The sequence below is a fragment of the Mus caroli genome, unplaced genomic scaffold, assembly GCF_978045245.1.
Source record: "Mus caroli unplaced genomic scaffold, Mus_caroli_1 scaffold_2, whole genome shotgun sequence".
Classification (NCBI taxonomy): domain Eukaryota; kingdom Metazoa; phylum Chordata; class Mammalia; order Rodentia; family Muridae; genus Mus; species Mus caroli.
In genome coordinates, this window is record NW_028227257.1 from 88686071 (window position 1) to 88709949 (window position 23879).

The 23879-nt window shown below is 40.9% G+C and overlaps 1 protein-coding gene across 4 annotated transcripts in view; it reads right to left on the reverse strand.

Annotated features, from left to right (window-relative positions):
• Window positions 1–23879, reverse strand: part of Ambra1 (autophagy and beclin 1 regulator 1) — a 181213-nt gene that overhangs the window by 30312 nt on the left and 127022 nt on the right. For all 4 annotated transcript variants that reach the window (XM_021182592.3, XM_021182585.3, XM_021182606.3 and 1 more), the window contains 3 exons: window positions 12756–12866; window positions 2512–2700; window positions 1337–1491 (listed from right to left, as the gene is read on the reverse strand). In XM_021182592.3, coding sequence (XP_021038251.1) covers window positions 1337–1491; window positions 2512–2700; window positions 12756–12866 — 455 coding nt within the window. The remainder of the gene's footprint in view (window positions 1–1336; window positions 1492–2511; window positions 2701–12755; window positions 12867–23879) is intronic.

The following is a 23879-nucleotide window of genomic DNA, read 5'->3' on the forward strand; positions in this document are numbered from 1 at the left end:
GGCGACTCTGCTCTCTGAAGGAGCATATAGAAACAACTGCAGGTTGGTGAGACAAGTATTAGCATAATACTTGAGTGTGTACTCAGTCGGGTAGGAGTTCTATAAAGGAAGCTGCCAAAGGAGGGGACAAACTTGAGGGCAACTCAAGATGCAGAAGAGGAAAAAAAATCCCAGGTTTTAAGGTATTCTGGCAAACAAGAGTCTTATCTGTATCAGGTTCACGGAGTTTGAAAAGCAGTTCAGTATCTCAGTCAGCCAAAACATACTATAATTAAGAAACCAGAGGAAGAAGAGGCCAGCAAAGGAAAGACACTCCAAGCACACCCTTCCATCACTTTGCATATCTCTACTATTTTTTTCTTGATAATAAATGCATCCTAGTCCAAGCATTCAACAAGTCTTTACAAGCACAGCACTAGATGAAGGGCCCAGGGACTTTATTCTTAAGGAACTTATATTGAACCCAGCTGGGTTAGATTACCATACATGACACACAGCTAAAGGGAACACACACACACACACACACCCAACCAAAAAACAAAATAAAACAAAACAACCCCACCAAATGCATGGAACTATAAATGGCACAGACTACATGAAAGCGAGGAATTAACTCACCAGTGCTTAGATTGGAACTAAGCTTAAATACTATCTAATTAGAGAACTGTTCAAATGCCTGATTCTCCCTGACAAAACCCTGGCCAAATAAGCCCCTAGAGGATGAGGGAAACTCAGTCAGCCACACTAGTCTAGGTGAGTCCAGAAGACAATTAACCATACTACATCCAATACACTCTCATGGCCATATAGGAGGGGCATGCCTTATACAGGAGTGGATCCTAAACAGCATTTCTACTCTGTTGGTAAAAGGGTTTGGTAATTCAGAGCAAAGAAGCTGCCTAAAATCCTCTTGTTCCACCACAATATGGTAGAATCATGGTATACAACCACTTTCTAAGTTTGTTTCCTTAATACCAAAGCAGAGCAAGAACTTTATCTCCTGGGCCCTTCCCCTGTCTCTGCACTGCAGGTTCACACGGAGGTTGGGGAGCATGAAGCCTGAGGTGTGTTTCTTGGTGCTATGATCCTCATTCACATGCAAGGCCACCAAGATACTACTTCCCATTTTCTATAGTTTTATTTAAAAGCAAGAATCTTCTTGCCTCAGCCTCTCGAGATACAACAATGACAATAGGTGCAGCTGAAAGTTCCTGATGTTCAAGAGTTCTGATCTTCTAAAAGTGAAATATACTGTCATGGGTCACCTGGACTAGGGTACTGGCCCGACTAGAGGATCACATCACAGTCCAAGAGAGATGTAAACAATGACACTCACCCTCATGGAAGTCTCACCACCATGGGCCTGTTGTAGCCTGAAGACCTGGGCTACCATGTGCTCTGTGGAGGGGTGCAGCAGGATCCTTCGTGAGGCCAAGCCCACCATAACGTATCGGCCCATCGGGGACAGGCTTACAGAAATGGCATTGGGACCTGAGGACCAAGAGAAGACAGTCATATTTCTCAGTACTCTTGCCGTTCCATGGAAACAACTTTCACGCAGTCCTTTCTCCTTTTCTCCAGCTTTCATAGTCTGACTATGCTCAGGTGATCTTCTAGGGTTGCAATGTGCAGTGCAGTGTGGTGAACAATTGGCACTAATGAATACTAACTAGGGTTCTCATAACTTTACAAGACTGTTAGCACACTCTAAGCACTGTTCAGAAATATCTTTTCACTTAGGCATTATAAATCTTTTCCATTATTAAATAATCTTTCATAAGAGCAGTGTTAAAGCTACTTGTATTTTATGCCATCACTGTATAGTCATTTTAATTTAAGCTCCTCCTTAAAAAAATCTCTTGAAGTAACAATTTGGTGTTTTCCTGTATGATAAATAACACAGCACAAATATCTCTGTATAATCTTTGTAGTTTTCTGATTATGTCTTTAGAAGTCTATTATTTCCTTAGAGTAAAATTTCTGAGCCGGGTGTGGTGGCGCACACCTTTAATCCCAGCACTTGGGAGGCAGAGGCAGGCGGATTTCTGAGTTCGAGGCCAGCCTGGTCTACAAAGTGAGTTCTAGGACAGCCAGGGCTATACAGAGAAACCCAGTCTCGAAAAAAAAAAATCTGGATTAAAGAACACACATATTTTGGAAGGTTTTTAAAACACAAAGCCAAACCACCTTGCAGTAAGTATATGTGCTTACCCAGCTTTCCATGCCACAGCTAAAAAGCTTCTTCCTTATTGCTAGCCTTTGTCATAGGGGCACACTAATGATGCTACTGTGGCAGGGAGAACTCTTACTGTGAGACTCTTCTGTAATGAATGCTATAGCCAGCTCTCCTGCAAAGCAATCTTTCTCTGGCCTGTTCCTCAGTGAATGAAGGCAGAGGTAGGTAGTATGTGACCATTACTCTCACCCATGCACTCCATGCCTCACCTAGGAATGCCTATGCCAAGGCATCAGCGTCAACTCTGTCATTAGGTTGGGCTTCCTATCCCTTACCAAATCGCTTGGTGTAGAGCATTTCCCCCAAGTTATGGGGGGCCAGGGAATACACTGCCAGGATGCCTTCATCAGGAAAGCCCCTCTGGCTGCTCGGGATGAAGGCTGCCAGGAGTTGGCCATCTGCAGAAATGTCACAGCTGGCATCATTGTAGATCTTGCAATTCTGTACCAGGACATTCACAGAGGCTGCATGGAATGAAGAAAAGAAGGGGAGAAAGTTTAAACACCATACTGTTAGAAATTCTGAGACCAAGATGTTTTGGGGCCCTTCTAAGGGTGTGTGTGACTCCTCTTTGGAAATGGGGCAAGCTGTCTTGATTAATTTAAGAGGAAATAAGAGAGGCAGGAAGGATCTGTGCATATCCCACTTAGTAGAAACTATTTCCATCCTTGCCACCTTCTGAGTCTTAGTTCACAACTGATTAGATAAGAAAAAAGTTATTAACAAATGTCCTGGAGACCCACCCTAATGCCGCTATTGTTCAAAGTATGGAACCAAGATAAATGAAAACACAAAGCCACTGGTTCTAAAATAAAGGGGATGCAGGCAGAGCGCTCCTGGGAAAGCAAGCCTCCTCTCCTCAGAACCTGCTGTGTGATCTCACAGAGGGTAGCCATTTCAGAAAGGTACCTTTATCTCCAGGAGCACTAATCCCAACTCTATACAGAAGAAAGACAGAAACAAAGCCCACCCTGGACTAGACAGTGGGAGTCCTGCCATTTCTCATTCTACTCTGTGCCTCTCAAATACCATGAACCACTGTCGCAAGGTAGCCTTTATCTACCATCTACATTACTAAGAATAATGCACTGGGCTGCTAGGCAGTAGACTGGACCTACGAGGAAACAAAACAAAGTTGGAGGCTAGAGGGTAGAGATGGTGAGGAGGCCACACTCTGCTTGAAGGGACTAATGAGATGCTGCTGAGCACAGGACTGCACCTAGTTTAGCTTTGGTTTACATTTGAACCCTCAATGTTTGCACTGTGTGGTTCCCTGCTAAGGGAAAGTGGTTTATCCTTGATGTGAGGCTGGAAAAAAAGGGCCCACCTGCCACCCACACTGGCAGATCACTAGGACACATATAAACAGGCCAAGCTCCCAAGCTTTGCTTCACTTAGCTCCACTCCACTTAAATTGACTTTATACTTGTTCTCTTATTTGAAAGAGATGTCCACCATTAGAAGAGTAAAGTTAAAAAAATAAGTTAAAAGCAAAGCCAAATCAAGCTTAGGCTGTCGTCATCAGATTCCAGGTAATATATCCCAGCAAGCCAAAATTCAGGAGTGAGACAGAAAGGGCAAGTTTCCCTAGGAAACTAGCCAAGGAAAACAAAGCAAAAAGATTGTTTTAAAAAGCTCACGGGTTTAGAGATTGAGTGATGTGTAAAATTCTATTTGTTCCCCTTTCCCTATGTGTTGCTAACAAAGCTACAGAGATAACAGAATAGATAAAACCAACATCAGAACAAATTGATTAGGCTGTTGTGCCAATCCCTGGGGGCTGACACCTACAGCACCATTACAAATAAAACTGAGGACAGTTCTGTTTGCTAACTAATAAAATAATGACATCCAAATACTACTGCTATCACCATTAGGCCTCTCTGCTGCTCAACTCCCAATCCGCCATCTGCTCCAGCCTGCATGACTAGATTTATCTTGTTAGCATGGGACCGTCTGCTCCTGACACAGGGTCCCAAACCTTTTGCCAAGAATATGGTAATTTCCTCTGGATCCACATGATTCTAGTCAAGGAGAAGACACAAAAGAATGTTAAAGTCGCTTTCAGGAGTGAGTCTATTTTGCTTTTCTAACTTTGATATAACCTTGATATGCCTAGGAATATAGGCATAATCCTAAGTAAGAGAAAAAAAAATAATGATTTAGAATTGCCACCAAAGGCAGGGAATAAAGATAATAACAAATATTAAGTAAAAGGGCTGGAGAAATGGCTGAGCAGTTTCAAGCATGTACTGATCTTGACAAGGACTCCAACAGGACCTGAGTTTGAGTCCTAGTACCCACATGGGATGGCTTACAACCACTTGAACTCTAGCTCCAGGGGATCTGACACCTTCTCCTAATATCTATGGGCACTTACATGTCTATAAGCATATATACACAAACAAAAATACAAATGAATAAAAATAAAAATGAATCTTAAAAATATTAAGTAGGATTAAGAATAGGAAGCTGAGCCGAGCAGTGATGGCTCACACCTTTTATCCTAGCACTCGGGAGTCAGAGGGGCAGAGAGGCAGGCGGATTTCTGAGTTCGAGGCCAGCCTGGTCTATAGAGTGAGTTCCAGGACAGCCAGGAGCTACACAGAGAAACCCTGTCTCAAACAATAACAACAACAACAACAGCAACAAAGAATAGGAAGATGATAGAATGCTATGGACTACCATTCTACTCTATGTTCCCGACATATATGACAGTTCATCTGTCTTGATGATAGAGATCTAGCTTGTATATATTGGCATGAATTTTGGTTAAAAACAGAAGCATATAATAAGCTGAACCTACAGGCACTGGCCTGTAGTTGCAGCTATTCAAAAGGCTGAGACAGATGGATAGGAAGTTCAAGGTTTGCCTGGGCTACAAACAGAGAGTTAGTTCAAGGCCTGCCTGGGCTACATACAGATAGTTCAAGGACAGCCTGGACAACTTAGTGAAACCTAACTATAGAAAGTAACAAGGAGGGCTGGGGATATTGCAGTGGAAGAACATTAGCTATATAGAGGATACCTAGGATCAATCCCATTATCACTATGTGGTAGGGAGGGGCCATAAACTTAAACTACTAACATTCTTAAGCATCTAACTAATTATAAGGATAAGAGAATATATGGTTTTTCTTCTGGAAAGCTTGGCTTAAAGGTTGCAAAAACTGTGCAGATAGACAAAAAATATTCTGTCCGACTCAATCCCAAGCCACTGTATTTGTGTTTGTATTTGATAAAGTCAATGGTTACTTCCCAAAGTCTGCTTCCTCTTCCAAGCCTACCCAATGTCATTACAGCTCCTGATAACTATAATGAGCTCAGAAAGACAGCTAGGGATCTAGTTATCTGGGCCCATGTTTCTACCCCATTAAAGGTATTTGATAGGCACACAGAGGAATATGGTAGCTCCATTAGAGACAGCACCTGGCACTATTATATAGACAGTACTATTTCATTTTTCTTTCAAAGCTCCAATTAGCAACTTACACTTGCTGTCTATTGCTAATAATTTCCTCTTTAGAAACAGAAATAGTTATAACGGTCAGTGGTTACTACAGTTCATGTGTGCAGTTTCCCCTCACAAAGTTGAAATTTTAGTTAGTTAATATGCACAAGGACAGTTCTTGGGTAGAGAAAAGTAACGTTTTAAAGGTAAAGAACAACTCATCCCATTTTGGATTCAGCAACTAGGTAAGTAGATAGGAAAAAAGATGTGAATGAAACACAGCTTAAGTCACTGTCAGCTCACAGCACTGGAAAATCCTGTTGATGTTCCATACCTCACTCTGCCTTGCAGTTTGGATCAGTGACACCTGAACAATGCTGGGCAGAGGCTGAGAGCAAATATCTCCAGTAAGGCCCCAGGTGGCTCAAATGCTGAAAGCCTGGGACCACGGCTGAGAACTGAGCCTGTCCTTTAGTGGTGAGATATACATATGGGAAAGAACTATAGGACAGCTAGAACTGGGGAGATATATATAACTCAATGGGAGAATGTTTATCTTACACGTGGTAGGTTCTGAATTCAATTCTGGTATGGAAAGAAAATAAAACCAAAACTACTTAAGAGCATCATCGGGGGAGCCAAGTACAGCAGTGTGTATATCTGTAGCCACTGCTCTAAGGAGGCATGGAGTGCACAGGCAGAAGGACAGCAGCAAGTTTGAGGCTACCCTGATGTACAGTGTGTTCCAGGCCAGCCAGGGTTACAAAGTGGCTCTCAAAAAATAACAACAACAACAACAACATCTCAACCAACCAACTAGCCAAAGAAAAAGCAAACACAGAACCCCAAGAGGTTCAGGCGTACCTTCAAAGGGAAATTATTTCCTAGTGAAAATGTTTTAGCAAGAAACAGGAGGGACTAAAAACACTGATGCCCAGAAAAGTAGATAGCTCTGTTTTCTTCTTTTTTTTTTTTTAATGTTAAACTTTTTTTTTTAAAGATTTATTTATTTTTATTATATATAAGTACGCTGTAGTTGTCTAGACACTCCAGAAGAGGGAGTCAGATCTCATTAGGGATGGTTGTGAGCCACCATGTGGTTGCTGGGATTTGAACTTTGGACCTTCGGAAGAGCAGTCGGGTGCTCTTACCCACTGAGCCATCTCACCAGCCCCTAGCTCTGTTTTCCTATCAGATCTATAAATTATAAACTATACCTTACACAAAGCTCTATAGGTAACCTGTTGCCATCCAAATGAGACCGTGAGAGTGATTGGCAGCTGCAGTACTTTACAAACCCATCACACAGAGATTTGGAAAACCCAGAAGGGTTTAAATCAGAAGCACAATTTCCTCTTGGCTACATCTCTGAGTTCCTCTGGCTACTGCAGATCAGAGCTCTGGATTGCATTATTATCACACCTTACAGGCATCAGTCACCATATCCACTGGATCTTATGGCCTGTTTTGCCAGGATATATTAGTAATCAAAGCCATTCATTCACCAAAGAAGAGTTTCCTCTCAAAAATTAGAGGGAGCCAGGTGAGATGGTGCACACCTTTAATTCCAGCCTTGGGAGGCAGATGGGTCTCTGTGAGTTCAAAGCCAGCCTGGTCTACATAGTGAGTTCCAGAATAGTCAGGACAAGCATACAGAGACTGTCTCAAAAAAACCAAAACAAACCAAGAATCCCAGAGTAAATTTAATTAAATTAGCTTTTCCCTCACTCTATTGATCTTTTTTTGGGGAGAGGGGTTGTTATTCATGAAAGCAGCATAAAAATTCTACATGAGGCGCTGGAGATGATGGCTCAGTGGCTAAGAACACTTGCTGTTCTTCTAGAAGGCACGGATTAAATTCTCAGCACCCATATATCAGACAGCTTATAACCTCTTGGAACTCTAGCTCCAGGAAATTCAACACCACCTCTGGCCTCTGCAAGCACCTGAACACATAGAACATACACATATATAAGCAATCACACCCATAAATAAAAATCAACATGAGGTGAAGCATTATTCACAACATTCTAAGCTTCCAACCCAGGGTAAATTCATCAGCTCCTTTAATCTCAAGTGAGAGAAGCAAGTAGCAAGAATCATTAACCTAATTCTAAAAAAGGGTTAAATTTGATTCAGAAAAATCATATGAGCAGCAACTTGGTGCCTGCTGAACCCATAAATAAAACTAAAGATCAGTGGCTTCCAGGCTGGAGCACAGCTTCTGAAACTTAAAGCTAACCTCTAGTAGGAGGCAGATGACTTTGAAAAACAAAACAAAAACAAAACGAATCCTACAGCAACAGAGTCCCAATTTACTGACTAAATCTATCAAGAGTAAAGGTCAAGACTATGACTATATATTTTATAGCTTAGCTATAATTTTAGTTAAATCAGTTAAAAGTAGTTAAATAGGAACCTGCTGGGCATATGGCTTACTCATTTTAATCCCAGCACCTGGAAGAAAGAGGTAGGCAGATCTCTGTGAGTTCAAGGCCAGAATGGTCTACACAGAGAGTTCCAGGACAGCTAGGAGACATATTAATGTTCCACCTGCCACCCCCACTCCCAAACACATACCAAAAAACAAACAAACAAAAAAAATTAGCTTAAGTTGATATTGAATGCATAACAGTTGGTTGTCTAGAACTAAGTTTCCTAGTGGATCAAAAAGATTTAAATGTATAAAACTAAAATATAAAAATAGGAAATGAGCTGGGCAGTGGTGGCACACGCCTTTAATCCCAGCACTCGGGAGGCAGAGGCAGGCGGATTTCTAAGTTTGAGGCCAGCCTGGTCTACAGAGTGAGTTCCAGGACAGCCAGGGCTACACAGAGAAACCCTGTCTCGAAAAACCAAAAAAAAAAAAAAAAAAAAAAGGTAGGAAATTATCTTAATGATGACACAAAGCCTAGGAACCATAAAAGGAAAGGTGTATAATTTTGACTTAAAATAAGTTCTATGACAAAAATAACCTTCAACAAAGTCAAAGACAAATGACAAGAAACTCCTTTTATAAGTTAATTTTTCAATTTATAAAGAACTTCTACAGAATTATGAAGGGGGGGGCAGTAACATGCAGAGAAAGAGATAAAGCACTTGGCCAGCCAAGACAAGGCAGCACCATTAAGGATGTGGGGAACATAAGGAATAGATAGAAACATAAATGCTCATGTAGTGATCTTTACCCTATTAAATCCATAAATATTGAAGTTTAGAAACACATTCCTTCAGCAAGTGTTTATAAAATCAAGCACTCAGAAAGATTATAGAGGTGGAGCAGGGCAAGCACGGTGGCTCACACTTGTAATCCTAAGCATTCAGAGGCAAGAGGTTTCTGAATTCAAAACCAGTCTTGGGCTACAGTGAGGATTTGTTTGAAAACAAAAAGGAACAAACAATGCCTATAGATGAGATTATTAGTTGAAACAAGCTGTGTAGAGAGGGAGATAATGCAATATCTACCAAAATTATACATGCACCTTTCCTTCCCTATAGTTGTATTTCAAAGCAGCTATCCTACTGATATGCATGTGTAAGACAATCGGTAGCAGTTTATATAGCAAGACTATGAACTCCAAAGTCCTTCAAGAGGACACTGGTTATAATGAATTACTAGGTAGCTATTTTTTCAAAAGAGGAGAAAGGGGTGCAGGCAGGGAAGGAGGAGGAGTGGCAGCTGTGGGGGCTGCCTGCACCAGCAGCAATAGCAGCAGCAGCTGCAGCTGCCACCAGAGTGATAGCTCATGCCTATAATCTCAGCACTCCAGGAAGCAGAGACAAGAGGACTGCTGCAAGCTCCCGGCTAACCTGGGATTCAGAGTAAGACCCTATCTCTAAACAAGACGCAGTGGGTAAAACACAAGCTTGTCCTGAAAGCATGAGAACTTGAGTTTAAATCTCCCAGCACCAAAGCAATAAACTGGTCACAGAAAGGTGGAAAGGAGGAAAGGGAGAAAGGAAGAAAGGCATTCTGCAATCACAGCACCGAGGAACAAAGACAGGCAGATCCTGCGTGCCTTCTGACTCTCTCAAGGCAGTAGGATGAGAAGCAATAGAGGAAGTCTACAGACATCTTGCTCAGGCCTCTGCATGAGCACACGTAGATGTATATAAGACACACACACACACACACACACACACTCACACACACACACACACACTCACACACACATACTCTTTACAAAAATATGGAAGCTCATGAGATACACTGTACAGAAAAAAAAAGTGAGAAGAATATTGTATAGCACATTTTCATTTAGATCACACAAAAGACGGAAAGCAATGCTCTCGATGTGCATACACATACATACACTCTCTTTCAAGAGATATGTAAGAACTGACACTGCTAGTGGTTACCTACTACAAGGAGTCACAGGCAGCAGGGTATAGGGCTAAGAAAGTTCTTATTGTATATCCTTTTTTTAAAAAAAAATTATTTTTTTTTATTTATATGAGTACATTGCAGCTGTCTTCAGACACACACTAGAAGAATGCATCAGATTCCATTACAGATGGTTGTGAGCTACCATGTGGTTGCTGGGAATTGAACTCAGGTCCTCTGGAAGAGCAGTCAGTGCTCTGAACTGCTGAGCCATCTCTCCAGCCCCTTATTGTATATCCTTTAAGTAAGTTTTGAATTGTAACTATATTATCTAATTTAAACAATGATAAAGTAAAAAAATCAAAATAACTGAAGGTGAACTATGGCCAATAAGATATGGGTCACAAATCTACAGATGAACTTGAGTTTTCAATAAGGAAAAGGCTGACTCTTCTACCATGGATTTTTAGAAGAATTGGAGAACAGTTAGTGTACCAGTCAGCAAAATGGCTCAGAGGGTAAAAACATTTTACCTCACAAGCATGGTAACTTGAGAACAACCCCCAGAATTCATAGTGGAAGAAGATAATTTATTCCTGAAAGCTATCCTCTGACCTCAACACATGTGCCGTGGCATGTGCATACCTACACACAATAATAAATCAAACAAAAAAATCAAAAGAACAGATTACTTGACTTGATTTATGGCTTAGAATAAAATGAGTAGTTGCTACTTAGGATTCACTAAGAACAAAGCATGAAAAATTAACCTCGTTTATCTTGTCTGATAAGAATACTAAAGACTGGTACATCATAAAATGATTATCTCTCAGTAATCAAGATATTTTTAGCTGTATCTCCAAACTCTTACAATGCTTTACATGATACTGAAAACATAAGGGCATCACAGTGTGCTTGTCTGTGGCCCTAACACTTGAGGCTGAGGCAGGAGGACAACCAGTTCAAGGCTAGCCTATACTATACAAAGCTACTGTCTTTTATTATTGATTTATTTAAAAGATTTGTTTTACTTTTCATTTATATATGTGTATTTATGTATGTTTTCTTTCTTTTTGGGGGGTGGGTGGGGTGGGGCGTGGGGGTTCCTCTGTATAGCCCTAAATGTCCTGGAACTTGCTCTGTAAATCAGGCTGGCCTTGAACTCAAAGAGATTTGCCTGCCTCTGCCTCCTAGATGCTGGGACTGAAAGTCATGTGCCAATACACCTGGCATGTGTACATTTTCTGTGAATGTATGTTTGGGTACTCTCAGAGGCCAGAAAAGGGCAATGGATCCTATGGAACAGTAGTTAACAGGCACTTGTGAGTTTCCCATGGTGCTGGGAAACTGAACTCTAGAGTCCTCTGGAAAATTAGCAAGTGCTCCTAACTGCTGAGCCATCTCCCCAGACCTTGAGAAACTGTCTTTAACAGGGAAGAACTTTAGATGTGAAACCCAAAGTAAAAATAATTCATGTTCCAAAACCATGATAGGAATCCAATAACATACCACAAGGCTTAATGCAATTTCCTGATTTACTCGCCATTTTTGCTAGAAATCTAAAGGAAGACTGAGGAGAGATGTTAATCAAATTAGCAGATGATCCCTAAGACTGAAAGAGAAGGACAAATAAAGGTGCTGCAAGGAAGAACTAGAACTGCAATGACAGGAAGGTAGTACAAACTGGCTGAATTCTGGCTTACTAACAGTTATCAAGGAACTTTAAGTTACTGCAAATGCAATATTAACTTCAGAAAATGCTGCTGGGATCTGTAGCAAACATCACTCTATTACTTTTTAGCACACATCAGTAATTTTCTGATCTGTTCTGTTTCATCCTACCCACAAAGTTAAAGGGGGAAAGAACAGATAGGAAACCACATTAGAAAAAAAAAATCTGCAGAGGTTTGATCTGAAAGGTGAGATGTAGAGGGACTTTCCGATTACTGAAGGACTGCGTAAAAGAAGTAAACCGTATTACATGGTGTTGCAGCAGCAGAAATAGGACCAATGGGATGAAGTGATCTCAAAAGAAAGAATCCAGCCGGGCGTGGTGGTGCATGCCTTTAATCCCAGCACTCGGGAGGCAGAGGCAGGCGGATTTCTGAGTTCGAGGCCACCCTGGTCTACAAAGTGAGTGCCAGGACAGCCAGGGCTACACAGAGAAACCCTGTCTCGAAAAACCAAAAAAACAAAAAAAAAGAAAGAATCCATGGTAGCTTGCTATGAGAAAGAACCTTCTAGCAGAAATGTAACAGTGATAGTGAGGCCGTCATCAGCTGCCAACAGGTAGGGGCTGATTCTCACCTTTTAGGAATGCACAAAAGCCCTTCCTTAGGCAGAGGAAACATCTGCAATGCTGAACAATGGGACCATGGATGTCTTTCAAAGGAAACATTATCTATCAGTCACACACATTTGTAAACAGATATTAATCACATCACTCATCTGCTTAGTTGAGGCTTGGATTTGCCAACAAGTCTACACTCACTATGGCCTTTTCTCAGTCTCAGCTACCAGTCTTTTAGTCTCTATGAATCTCTCCACAAACTCCTTGGGGGAGATCTGGCGTTTCCCCTAAACTGTTTTCTGAACTGTGTTACTGGTAGCTGAGGATAAGTTACAGAAAGAGTGCATGACCATCGACAACTTAATGAGAGACAGACAATCCAGTGCTACTTTGCTGTTTTGTATTTTTCAAAGTTCTGTCTCACCAGAAACCTGTCTTGCCCATCACTACTCACCATTACTGATTTCTGGAAGGTCAAACTTAGTGAAGTCCCACCACTGGAGCCTGTAGGTAGTATTGGCAATGTTACTGGCCACAGCAGACTGTCCATCTCCAATTACTGCCCCTGATGACGGAGAAGACAACAAGACCACATTAGACTACATACAGTGCATTCTTTTCTGTATGCTTCTACTCCAGAATATAATGAACACAGGAGTTAGTAGAGGAAAAAAAGAAGAATCACAACTAAGACTCACGAAAGCTTGAGAGATCCGCATGGCAAGTCACTGCAAAGAGAAACTAGACACAACCTTTCACAAGAAACAGTTCTATGTGGAAATGGAACATCATTCATATGTCCTTCCCATTATTAATGTGTCGGGTCCTGAATATATACTGTCTAAGAATATATACATTATCTGGAGACACAGATGAGTTTTCATGCAAATGTTAGTAAAGAAATTTGACAACAAGGGGAAGCTGCCATGAACACAGACCAGGTGAATTTCAGTTCAGTTCAGTTGAGGGCCTTGCAGTTCTGGGTGTGTTAGGAGAAGCAGGTCCTCCTGTGTTAGTGACCTTTTTCCTAATAAGACATCTCAAAAGAGGACTTCCTCCAGAGAAGAGGCAGTCAGCACATGGTGACTGGAGGGAGGCAGTAAAGAACAAATGAGGTAACACTGTTAATCTCTTGAAACGCAGGCATAGAGCACAGCAGATATTTATGAGTCTGCCTTTGTAACATGAGATTATTTTTATTAAGGCAATTTTTAAAAATGCTCCTCTCCAAGACCTTCCTTTGATTCCAGATTCACTTGTAATGTTTCAGCTTAATTTTCCCTGAGATATATACTTCAGTATGACATTTTTTTCCCTTGGTAACCAATTAAATAAAAATTTGATTTTTTTAAAACAGGGTGACACTTTAATTTGCAGTTGTATTTCATTTACACGAACATGTCATTTCCTCCTCCTCCTTCCTAGGTGCATTTCATACACAGCCCACCCTTTTGATGAGGCAGAACCAATCCTTCTCAGGAGAACAGAAGATCCTTGTGCAATAGCAAGAAAAGCTATATGGTATTTTCCCCTGCAGATCTGGCCCATGCTGACAGCCCTGGGACAAGGCAGTTTTACGCCAGAATTCATCAATATCATCTAGCCCTTGACTTCTGAACATCACGGAGAAAACACCTCTACTTGTTTCTTTTAAAGAGCTACATTTATTACTCTGCTGTCTCTAGATTTCTCTGCTCTTTCCTCAAATGACCTAGAGAGAAACTACCCTCTACACAGTTATGAAATATAGGAAACTTACTCTTTTTCCTTATCCAGGGGCTGCTGGCCACTGTACCAGAAGATATTTTTCAGTGCTAGTTTATTAACAGTCCTTCTTTCAGTTTTAATTTAAGAAAAGATACAAATAACAGTTCATTTCCTAGATGATGACATTTTTAGGCTATATGGTTTCAACATGGCCAAAATTGCCTTCCTGGAGGGAAAAAAAAAGGCTTATGGGGCCAAAATGAAGTAAAAGCCTCCAGGCCAGGAAGATGGGATGTGGAAGAGTATACCTGTACTCCTGTAACCCAGCACTCCTACAGCAGCAGGGGAGGCAGAGAACTGGATGGAAGCTCCTGCACACAAACTAGCAGCAGAAATAAGATCCTGTCTCAAAAATAAGGTAGAAGGAGAGAACCAACTGACAAAAAGTTATCCTCTGACCTCCACACATGTGCTGTGGAGTATGTGTGTGTTCTTGTTCTCTCTACTTCTCCACACACATAAATAATTAAAAAAAGGAGTGCCCCCATTAATTCTCATTAAATCTCATTAATTCTCCTTCCCAATGCCAGAATATATGGACACACACCATGTGTGTGTCCATGGGAGGGAGAATGAAAAGAAATGTCTTGGGAGAAGGATAGTTAAATAAAAGTCAAAAAATAGTGCCGGGTGTGGTAGCACACACCTTTAATCCCAGCACTCAGGAGGCAGAGACAGGCGGATTTCTGAGTTCCAGGCCAGCCTGGTCTACAAAGTGAGTTCCAGGACAGCCAGGGCTATACAGAGAAACCTTCTCTTGAAAAACAAACAAACAAAAAAGTCGAAAAATACTATTGTAAATTAACTGATAGTCTTAAATAGTTTTAAAGTCTTACAAAAATCAAACATAGTATCAAACAAGTGTGATGTACTCAAAAGCGTTAGAAACCAGCATTTGCAGGTGTAATCAATGTGGCCACTGACGTCAAACCTCTACAGATGGCTCCATGCTACATATGACCATTCATATGAGGTGTGTTATCTACCCTTCCTTTAACACAGAAAATTCTCCTTCTATAATCTGGGAACTGGTGAAATGGTTCACTAGGCAAGCCACTGGCTGCCAAGACTTGAGTTTGATCTTCTAGACCCACACAGTGAAGGAGAGAACTGACCCCCACAAGTCGTCCTCTGACCTGTAATATGTGCATGCACAAGCACATGCGTGCGCGCGCACACACAGAGTCAAAGAAACGTGGGAAAAAAAATCTTGAGTATAGGTTAGAGGGGGGGATACAGGGAGGGATAGGTAAAACTAAGGGCCATTTGAGGGGCCATGTGGAAATCTAATCCAGATGAAGCTTCTTAAAATATATGCATATATAAAATGGAATCAGCAAATAACAAAGAGACAAAGACCCAAGTAGACATCTCCAGCCACCAAATGAAACCCCCAGTGCTGGGAATGAGTCACATCTAATCAAGCTGTTGGTGAAAAGGGCCCAGTGGAAGGCTAAATAACCCAGGCTATTGCTAAAAGTATTGGTTGCTCTCCATAAACTGATGATAAGGTTCTACTGTTGAAACTGACACCTACATAATTCACTGAATACAGAGAAGTCGAGCTGGTGCCTACCTGGAGCCTTCACCCCTACTGAGCAGTGTCCATAGTACTGAAGGATCCTCTGCACACTACTAGAGGAGAAAGGCAAACACACCAATGCAGCTTCAAAGCCTTCTATCTACAATGGTGACCTGCTGTGAATTTAAGGACCACTCCATGAGACAGGGCCCAACACTGCTTGCCTGGCCAAGAACCTGAGATGTAACAGGCCACAGACCTAGGGAAAAAACAAGCACTACTGTTCTGTTAAAGGGAACATGGCAATAAAATGATTCTCAACAACATTCTGTTAAGACTCAGAGATCAGTGCCTTGCTCAGCCATCATCAGAGAAGCTTCTTCCTGCAGTAAATGGGAACAAATACAGAGACCCACAACTGGACAATGTGCAGAGTGAGAAACCTTGGAACATTCAGTTCTAAATGGGATGTTCCTATCAAATCCTTCCCCTCAGGTTCAGAGAACTCTGTGGAAGAACAAGTAGACATTTTCTAAGAGTCAGTGGAGATGGAAGACACAAAGCAAAAAGGCCTTCTAGACAAAATAGGACTAATGCACATAAGGACTCAGACTGTGACAGCGTAGAGCGCCCCCACAGGTCTAAGTCAAATGGGGTTCCAGCACTGAGAGAAGTCTCCAAAGGAGTCTCACTGGGTGTAAAAACTACACTAAAGGGCAGGCCTTTGCCCAGCAGTACATGGTCAACACAAAACAAATTTAATGCTATTTTGGTTTCTTCAGTTTGGGGTTGGGGATCTTTTTTCTGCCTTAGAGGTCCTTTTCTTGTGTATTATTGTCTACAGTTGTGTGTTTCCATGACATTTCTGTATATGTGAATGTGATGTGTCTTTTACATCTCTATGTACACATTCTTTGTTGCCCCTCTCCCATGTTTGTTTGCATTTTGTTTTGGACGTCTTTTTCTAATAGAGAGAGAGCGGGCATAGTTTAGGGAGATGGGGTGGATCCAGGAGGAGTTGGGAGAATCTATTATAAGGGGGAAAAATCTATTTTCAATAAAAAAAAATCTGATGTGAGAATTTTGCTGATTATTAGGTCAAGAAAGAGGCTCTGCTGTCTGTAGGAATTTCCTTCCTTCTTTTCTTTTCCTTTCTGAAAGATTTTAGTGGGTTTTATGACTCTAGAATTCCACACGATCAAAGTCTGCAGGATTTTTTTTTTTTTTTTTAATTTTTGGTTGTCAGCCTAGACTTGCTGAGCCATTCTCCAGCCCAAAAATTTCTTAAAAAGAATCAGGCTCAGATTTTCTTGGCCTCATTAATAATGCAATTATTTAGAAGTTTAGTTAGAAGATCTAGCACTTCTCTGGAAGGAATCACTCTTCGTTTTGATTACTCCCCAGGCTTTCATGTCTATTATCTAGATCATTGACATCTCCTTTAACAGCCAGTCTCAAACTGCTTTAGCTCCTTACCATTTCTTCTAACTTACTAGAAAAGCATATCTCTAACCCCAAATACCAAGAGGTAAATTGGCTTTCTTCACGTATGATGAACTAAATGTTAGTTGCTAAGGGAGATAAAGAGACAACTATTTTCTCAAGCAGAGGATTAAATCTACACCAGGGAAACAGTTCAGAAACGCACATGCTGGCTTTGTAACTGGGAACAAAATGATTCAGCTCTAGCCCCGACTCCAGAGACATCCTGTACAGCGTATGCTTCTGGAAACAGCTGTGCAATAAATACATGTGTAGGGTGGTACTGTGAAGAGACTAGGGAGGGGATCTCTGCCAACCATGCAGGAGTACTGCACAGAAACAGAGCTTGGCATCAGAGAGTCAATTTTCAGTGCCATGTAAACACAGATTAGGGAGTGAAAGATGCCAGCAACAGATTAAAGTATTGTCACCAGGTTCTCTTGCACAAGAACTGCTGGCCAACTGCGCCTGTCTCTTGGAAACATCAGGAAGAAAAAGCATTGTCCTGTTTAAAAAAACAAACCCAAAAAACCCACTCACCACTTAGCAGCTTTGGCTCAAGGTGCAGGCAATGTGCCAGAGCCAGTTAGTTAATGGACTGAGCCATGGACAGAGGTGGCATTCAGCCTTAGCAGCAAATCTTGACGGCTAAATGATTTCTAATGCTTAAATATTTTCATATGAAGTAAACTAGACTCAGTATTTAAATTTCTTTTTGTTGTTTCAGGCCAGCTTGATCTACATAGCTAATTCCAGGACAGTTAAGACTACATAGAAAAAAGACCACATCTCAAAAACAAAAACACCTTTTAAAACCTACAAAAATGCATCTGTTTTTACTTTATGTGTATGCATATTTGCCTTAGAATATTTATGCACACTCTATGTTTGTCTGGTGCCTGCAGAGGTCAGAAAATGGAGTTGGATATAGAGTTCTGAGTTGCCTCGTAAGGTGTAGGGAACTGAATCTGGGGCCTCTGGAAGAGCAGCCAGTACTCATCACTGCTGAGTCATTTCTCCAGCCCTAGATTCAGCATTTAACTGCCAAACTTACTGATATTCCAAATCAGATCATTTATCAAAGAACAATGAAGAGGCTTGTGTATTGGAAAACATTTGGAAGCATCTCTGGCTTCTACCCATGAACACTGTGACAACCAAAGAAAATGTCTCCAGATATCACCAAATGTTCCTATTGATAAAAGCCATCCCTAGGTGGGAAGCTTTATGCCAGCTACACTGTAATTCCAAGACAAGTAACCTTAGATCTATTTGGGCTGGTCATGGTCACATATGCCTATAATTAAAGCAACTAGGAGGCCAAAAAATATAATAATAGTATATATTATTATTCCTATTCCAGGTCAGTATGGCTCTATAGTAAGACCACATCCGAACCAACCAAACCCAACCAAGAAAGTATTGCTCTTAGAATATCTGCTGCTAAAGGGACTCAAACTGACTGTGACATTGATAATGTAAGGTGTCAGGTCCAAAGGAAATTCTATTTCTCCATCCTCCAATAAGAAGTCAAAATATCAGCAGGATGGTGGTGGCGCACACCTTTAACACAGCACTCGGGAGGCAGAGGCAGGCGGATTTCTGAGTTTGAGGTCAGCCTGGTCTACAAAGTGAGTTCCAGGATAGCCAGGGCTATAGAGAAACCCTGTCTCGAAAAAGCAAAAAAAAAAAAAAAAGGTCAAAATATCCAGAATGAGCTCAACCTGTACTATAGGAGGATTTCTGAGTGTTAAATAAAAGGCTCCTCAGGAACTTAATAAGCTAGTTCCCTTATAAAGTCAATTCCCCTACCTCTGGCAGAAGGGGCATATGGCTACCTATGGTGTCTATCAGCAAATCAAAGTGCATATTGGCCTTCCGACTCCTTCAGAATCACAAGTACCCTTATACACTTCCAAGTCCATGCTAGCCTCCCAGTCATTCGCACCTCCTCCCCAACCTAGACTCCCTCCAGCTCTCAGTCTTCTCTTATCCTAGCTACTATTTCTCTCTCTGCTCAGAACTCTTCCAGATGCCTCTAGATGTTTTTTTTTCTTATCTACAGTAAAAAAAACTTTCCCGTTAACTATGGAGCTAGTTACCCCACACCATAGAATGGCTATGCCAGTTTATACAAAAGGAAATTAATAAATGGTATAGAATGATTTAAATACTTCTTAGCAAACCATGTTTTTCCATTTCTACCTTAGATTGGGGCAGGCTTAAAGTAGGATCTTACAATTTTTTTCTTTTTTTTTTTTAATTTTTTATTAGGTATTTTCCTCATTTACATTTCCAATGCTATCCCAAAAGTCCCTCATACCCACCCCCCACTCCCCTACCCACCTACTCCCCCCTTTTGGCCCTGGCGTTCCCCTGTACTGGGGCATATAAAGTTTGCAAGTCCAATGGGGGCCTCTCTTTCCAGTGATGGCCGACTAGGCCATCTTTTGATACGGATCTTACAATTTTATACTTTTTCCTACAACTATGTAGTTGTGTGACCTTTTTATAAATCAATAATTTGAATCTGGGTTTATCTATTTAAAAAAGTATGTAATAGCTTGGCATGGTTATGAATGCCTGTAATCCCAGCACTCATATCACAGAAATAATTGCCTTTTCAAGAGAAATTACTTCACGTACTTAGAGATGACGGAAAGTAATTTACTAAAGCGCCTGGCTAGCTGTGGCTAATGGTTCAAAAAAGAGATAGCTCCCAACATAAGAGTTTACTAATTTATATACATCTTAGGCTTATGCATTATAAAACCACTGCCATCCTTCAGGTCCCTGCCCCAGGTTACATTTCAAACAATTTAAACAAAGACAGAAGACTGAGTCTCACCACTTAGGCAGACAGATTTACACAGCAAAGGCATTTCATATTGCCAGAATTATTTTAATGACATCAGTGTTGTTCTTTTTGGAACAGTTGTTACCCAGGGTCATCTTGCCCCACTGGAAAAATTATGGTTTTTTTTGTGATAAAAGCACAGGAAACTTAATGGCAGACCAGAACTTCATGATGATCCATATGTTGCCCCCATGAGATGTTTGTTGAGGAAGGGAATGAGACTTACTGGCTGGCCATTACTAGTGTATACACATTACATCCTACACTCTAAATCCCACAGACCTGTTAGCATACTGTGGGGTATTTTGGTGGTGACAATGCTCCCTTAACAAGATTCTACTTGTGCAACTTAATGTCTCCTGTGCTAATCTATTAACAAACCCTTTATAACATCAATCCTATATAACTTTGATGTTTTCTAAATCATTTAGAAGGTAGAAGTAGGAGTATCAGGAATCTGAGGTCAGTCTGGTTAACTGAGAATCTACCTCAAAATGAATATCAAAAAAAAAAAAAAAAGCAAGAAAATAAACAACAAACCCTCTAAAAACTAAATAATAAGAAAACCAAATCAGACAGTGATTGATGGCACAGGCCTTTAAACCCAGCACTCAGAAGCAGAGAGGCATGTGTTTGAGGCTAGCCTGGTCTACAGAGTGAGGTCCAGGAAACCCAGGGTAGAAACCCAGTCTTGAGGAAAAAAAAAAAAAAAAAAAAGAAGGAAGGAAGGAAGCAAGAAAGGAAGCAAGCAAGGAAAAGAAAACCAACAACCTGATTTTTTACAATGGGCAAAGGACAGAAATAAGTGAGCACATGAAAGAGGCTCCAGCCCAGTCACTAGAGCAGCAAATTTAATAGCAAGGAGAAACCATTCCCCAGGTCGCATCGCTGCAAACCTCTAAAGCAGTGATAGCTACAATGCTGGCAATACCTGCAGTAATATTCCTTGCTGGTGGGAATGCAAATGTCACATCTACTTTAAAAGACAGTTTGACAGTCTCCTGGAAAAGGGAATGCACTCTTATCATATGATCTGTGACAAGGCAAGACAGTGTAAAGATCCCTCCATCTTGTATTTCTGTTAAAGCCATTTCAGGTTTAGCTAGAATTGAATCTTGATAGAGAATCCCAATGCCCAAGTAACTTAGTTTCTGTTAAACTGCCTGCTTGTGCAAACTTCCCTCTGAAGCTGGCATGTGTGACAACAGGATGTGATTTTTGCCTTTAAAAGACCCTGGCTTACACTAGGCTCCACCTCCCAAATACCTGAGTGTAGTCCCAGGCAGGTGGAATAAAGACTTTTAAAGACTATAAACTATGTCTGAGTGGTCTTCTCTGGCTCCCTATAATAGGTCCAGCATTCCTGATCTTTTTTATCTATTCACATGAGTGTAAAACTTATTTCCACACAAAAGCCTACACACTAGTGTATACAACACTTTATTCACAATTGCCAGAACTTCATCCAGCCAAGATATCTTTCAATAAATGTGTGAATCAACTGTGGGAAATACTAACAAGAAAGCATTAGTACGGGTTGGAGAAATAGCTCAGCAGTTGGGAGCACTGACTGCTCTTCAGAAGGTCCTGAGTTCAAATCCCAACAGCCACACAACCATCCATAAAGAGATCTGACGCCCTCTTCTGGTATATCTGAAGACAGCTACAGTGTACTTACATATAATAATAAATATTCAGACTGGAGCTATAAGAGGTCCTGAGTATAATTCCCAGCAACCACATGATGGCTCACAACCATCTGTACAGCTACAGTGTACTCATATATATAAAATAAATAAATAAATCTTTAAAAAAAGAAAACATTAGTATATGTGCTTTAGAAAGAAAGAAAGAAAGAAAGAAAGAAAGAAAGAAAGAAAGAAAGAAAGAAAGAAAGAGAGAAAGAAAGAAAGCCAGGCGGTGATGGTGCATGCCTTTAATCCCAGCACTTGGAGGCAGAGGTGGGAGGATTTCTGAGTTTGAGGCCAGCCTGGTCTACAAAGTGAGTTCCAGGACAGCCAGGGCTACACAGAGAAATCCTGTCTCAAAAAAAAACAAAAAACAAAAAAACAAAAAACAAAAAACAAAACACTAGCATCTAACATGCCAGTCTGGTTCTCTTAAGAGTTCAAGGCCAGCCTGATCTTCAGTGTGAGTTCCATGTTCATCTGAGCTATATATTAAGAGTCTGTCTGGGGGATGGAGAGGGAGGAGGTAGAATCACTAACATACTATATAACAGGATAAATGTGTGTTATTAGTGAAAACAGCACAAAAGCTAAAGAGCAAATGACTCCAACTAAAAATAGAATATTCCTAATCTGAAAAAAACAAACAAACAAACAAACAAAAAACCGGGCACTACGCTCAGCTTCAAAAATCTGAACATTTTTTTCTTTATTTTCTTTGTAATTTCTTAAATGTGTACGTTGCAAAGCGCAGGTGCTAGAGAGATGGCTAAGCAGTTAAAATCACAGGCCGTTAAAAGGACAGGAGTTCAATTCTCAGCACCCACAGCAGGCAGCTCATAATCTCCTGTAACTCCAGCTCAGGGAATTCAATGGCCTTGGCTTTGGCTTCTACATAGACCCACACACCAATAAATCTTCCTGAAAAAATGAAGATGCACAGTGTTGGATATTGGAACATTTTGAATTTTGAATATTTAGATTAGAGATGCTCAATCAAGCAAAGTCTAGAGGCAAAATTATGATAGTGACAACAGTTAGGGGACAGAAAGGTCTACACATCTGAGGGCCTGTATGCATCTCTGCCTCTGTTTGTCTCAGACTCAGTCTACTGTTGCTTAGAAAGAATTTGGAATCTTTTGCCAAAACAGCTTCTTAGTCTATCTCCAGGATCTGTTCTAGGAACTGGGAAATGAAGATTATGATTCAACAGTTCAGTAAGACTACCGAACAATGGGAATCATTAGCAAATCTATCAGAAAGGCTAATTTGAAGAGGGTAAAAAAGGGCAAGCTGCAAAGAAGGAAATGTTTAAATTACATTTCAGTCCTACAAAATCTGTTTCATTGGAGATTGCGTAATTTAGACTGGCCATGTGCTGCTGCTGGAAAGATGGGATAAGAATGGGGCTGGGGCTACAGCTAAGAAGCATAAGTTAGTAGCAGAACACTTGTCTACCAAGCAAAAGGCGCTAGGTTCCATCCCCAACAGTAAGGGGATAGAGAGCAATGATACAAACACACCATAAAATGACTCTTTCTGCCTCTGTCTTGCTGGCTGTCTTACAGGAGTTTAGATTCAACCTGCTAAGAGGTAAGTAAACCTGAGCCTAGAAAGCTCAGGGCAGATCCAAGTGAACAAATTTAATAATTTCTCAGAATTCTTCTTAGAAAGCCACATATTGTAGAATTCCATTTACATGAAATACCTGGAATGGGCAAAGCTACAAAATCAGAACTGCACATTAACGGTTGCCTGGGGCTAGAAGGAAGTAAAGAAAGGAAAAGGAGGGGGAAGAATAAAGTGGCTGTTAATGCCTAAAGGGTGTTTTGGTGATAAAAATGTCTGGAACTATAAAGAGAGTAGAAATGGTTGCTTTATTCTTTTTGTTTGTTTGTTTGTTTGTTTTTTGGGACAGGGTTTCTCTGTGTAGCCATGGCTGTCCTGGAACTCACTTTGTAGATCAGGCTGGCCTCAAACTCAGAAATCCACCTGCCTCTGCCTCCCACGTGCTGGGATTAAAACGTATGCACCACCACAGCCCAGCTTAGTTTGTATCTTTATTGACCATCATATTGTGATGTAATTAAAATACCATAAAGTTAACCCATTAAGGTTTTGGTGCTTTGTTTTGTTTTGTTTTGTGTTTTCCTTCTTCGAGACAGGGTTTCTCTGTATAGCCCAGGCTATCCTGGAACTCACTTTGTAGACTAGGCTGGCCTCGAACTCAGAAATCTGCCTGCCTCTGCCTCCCAAGTGCTG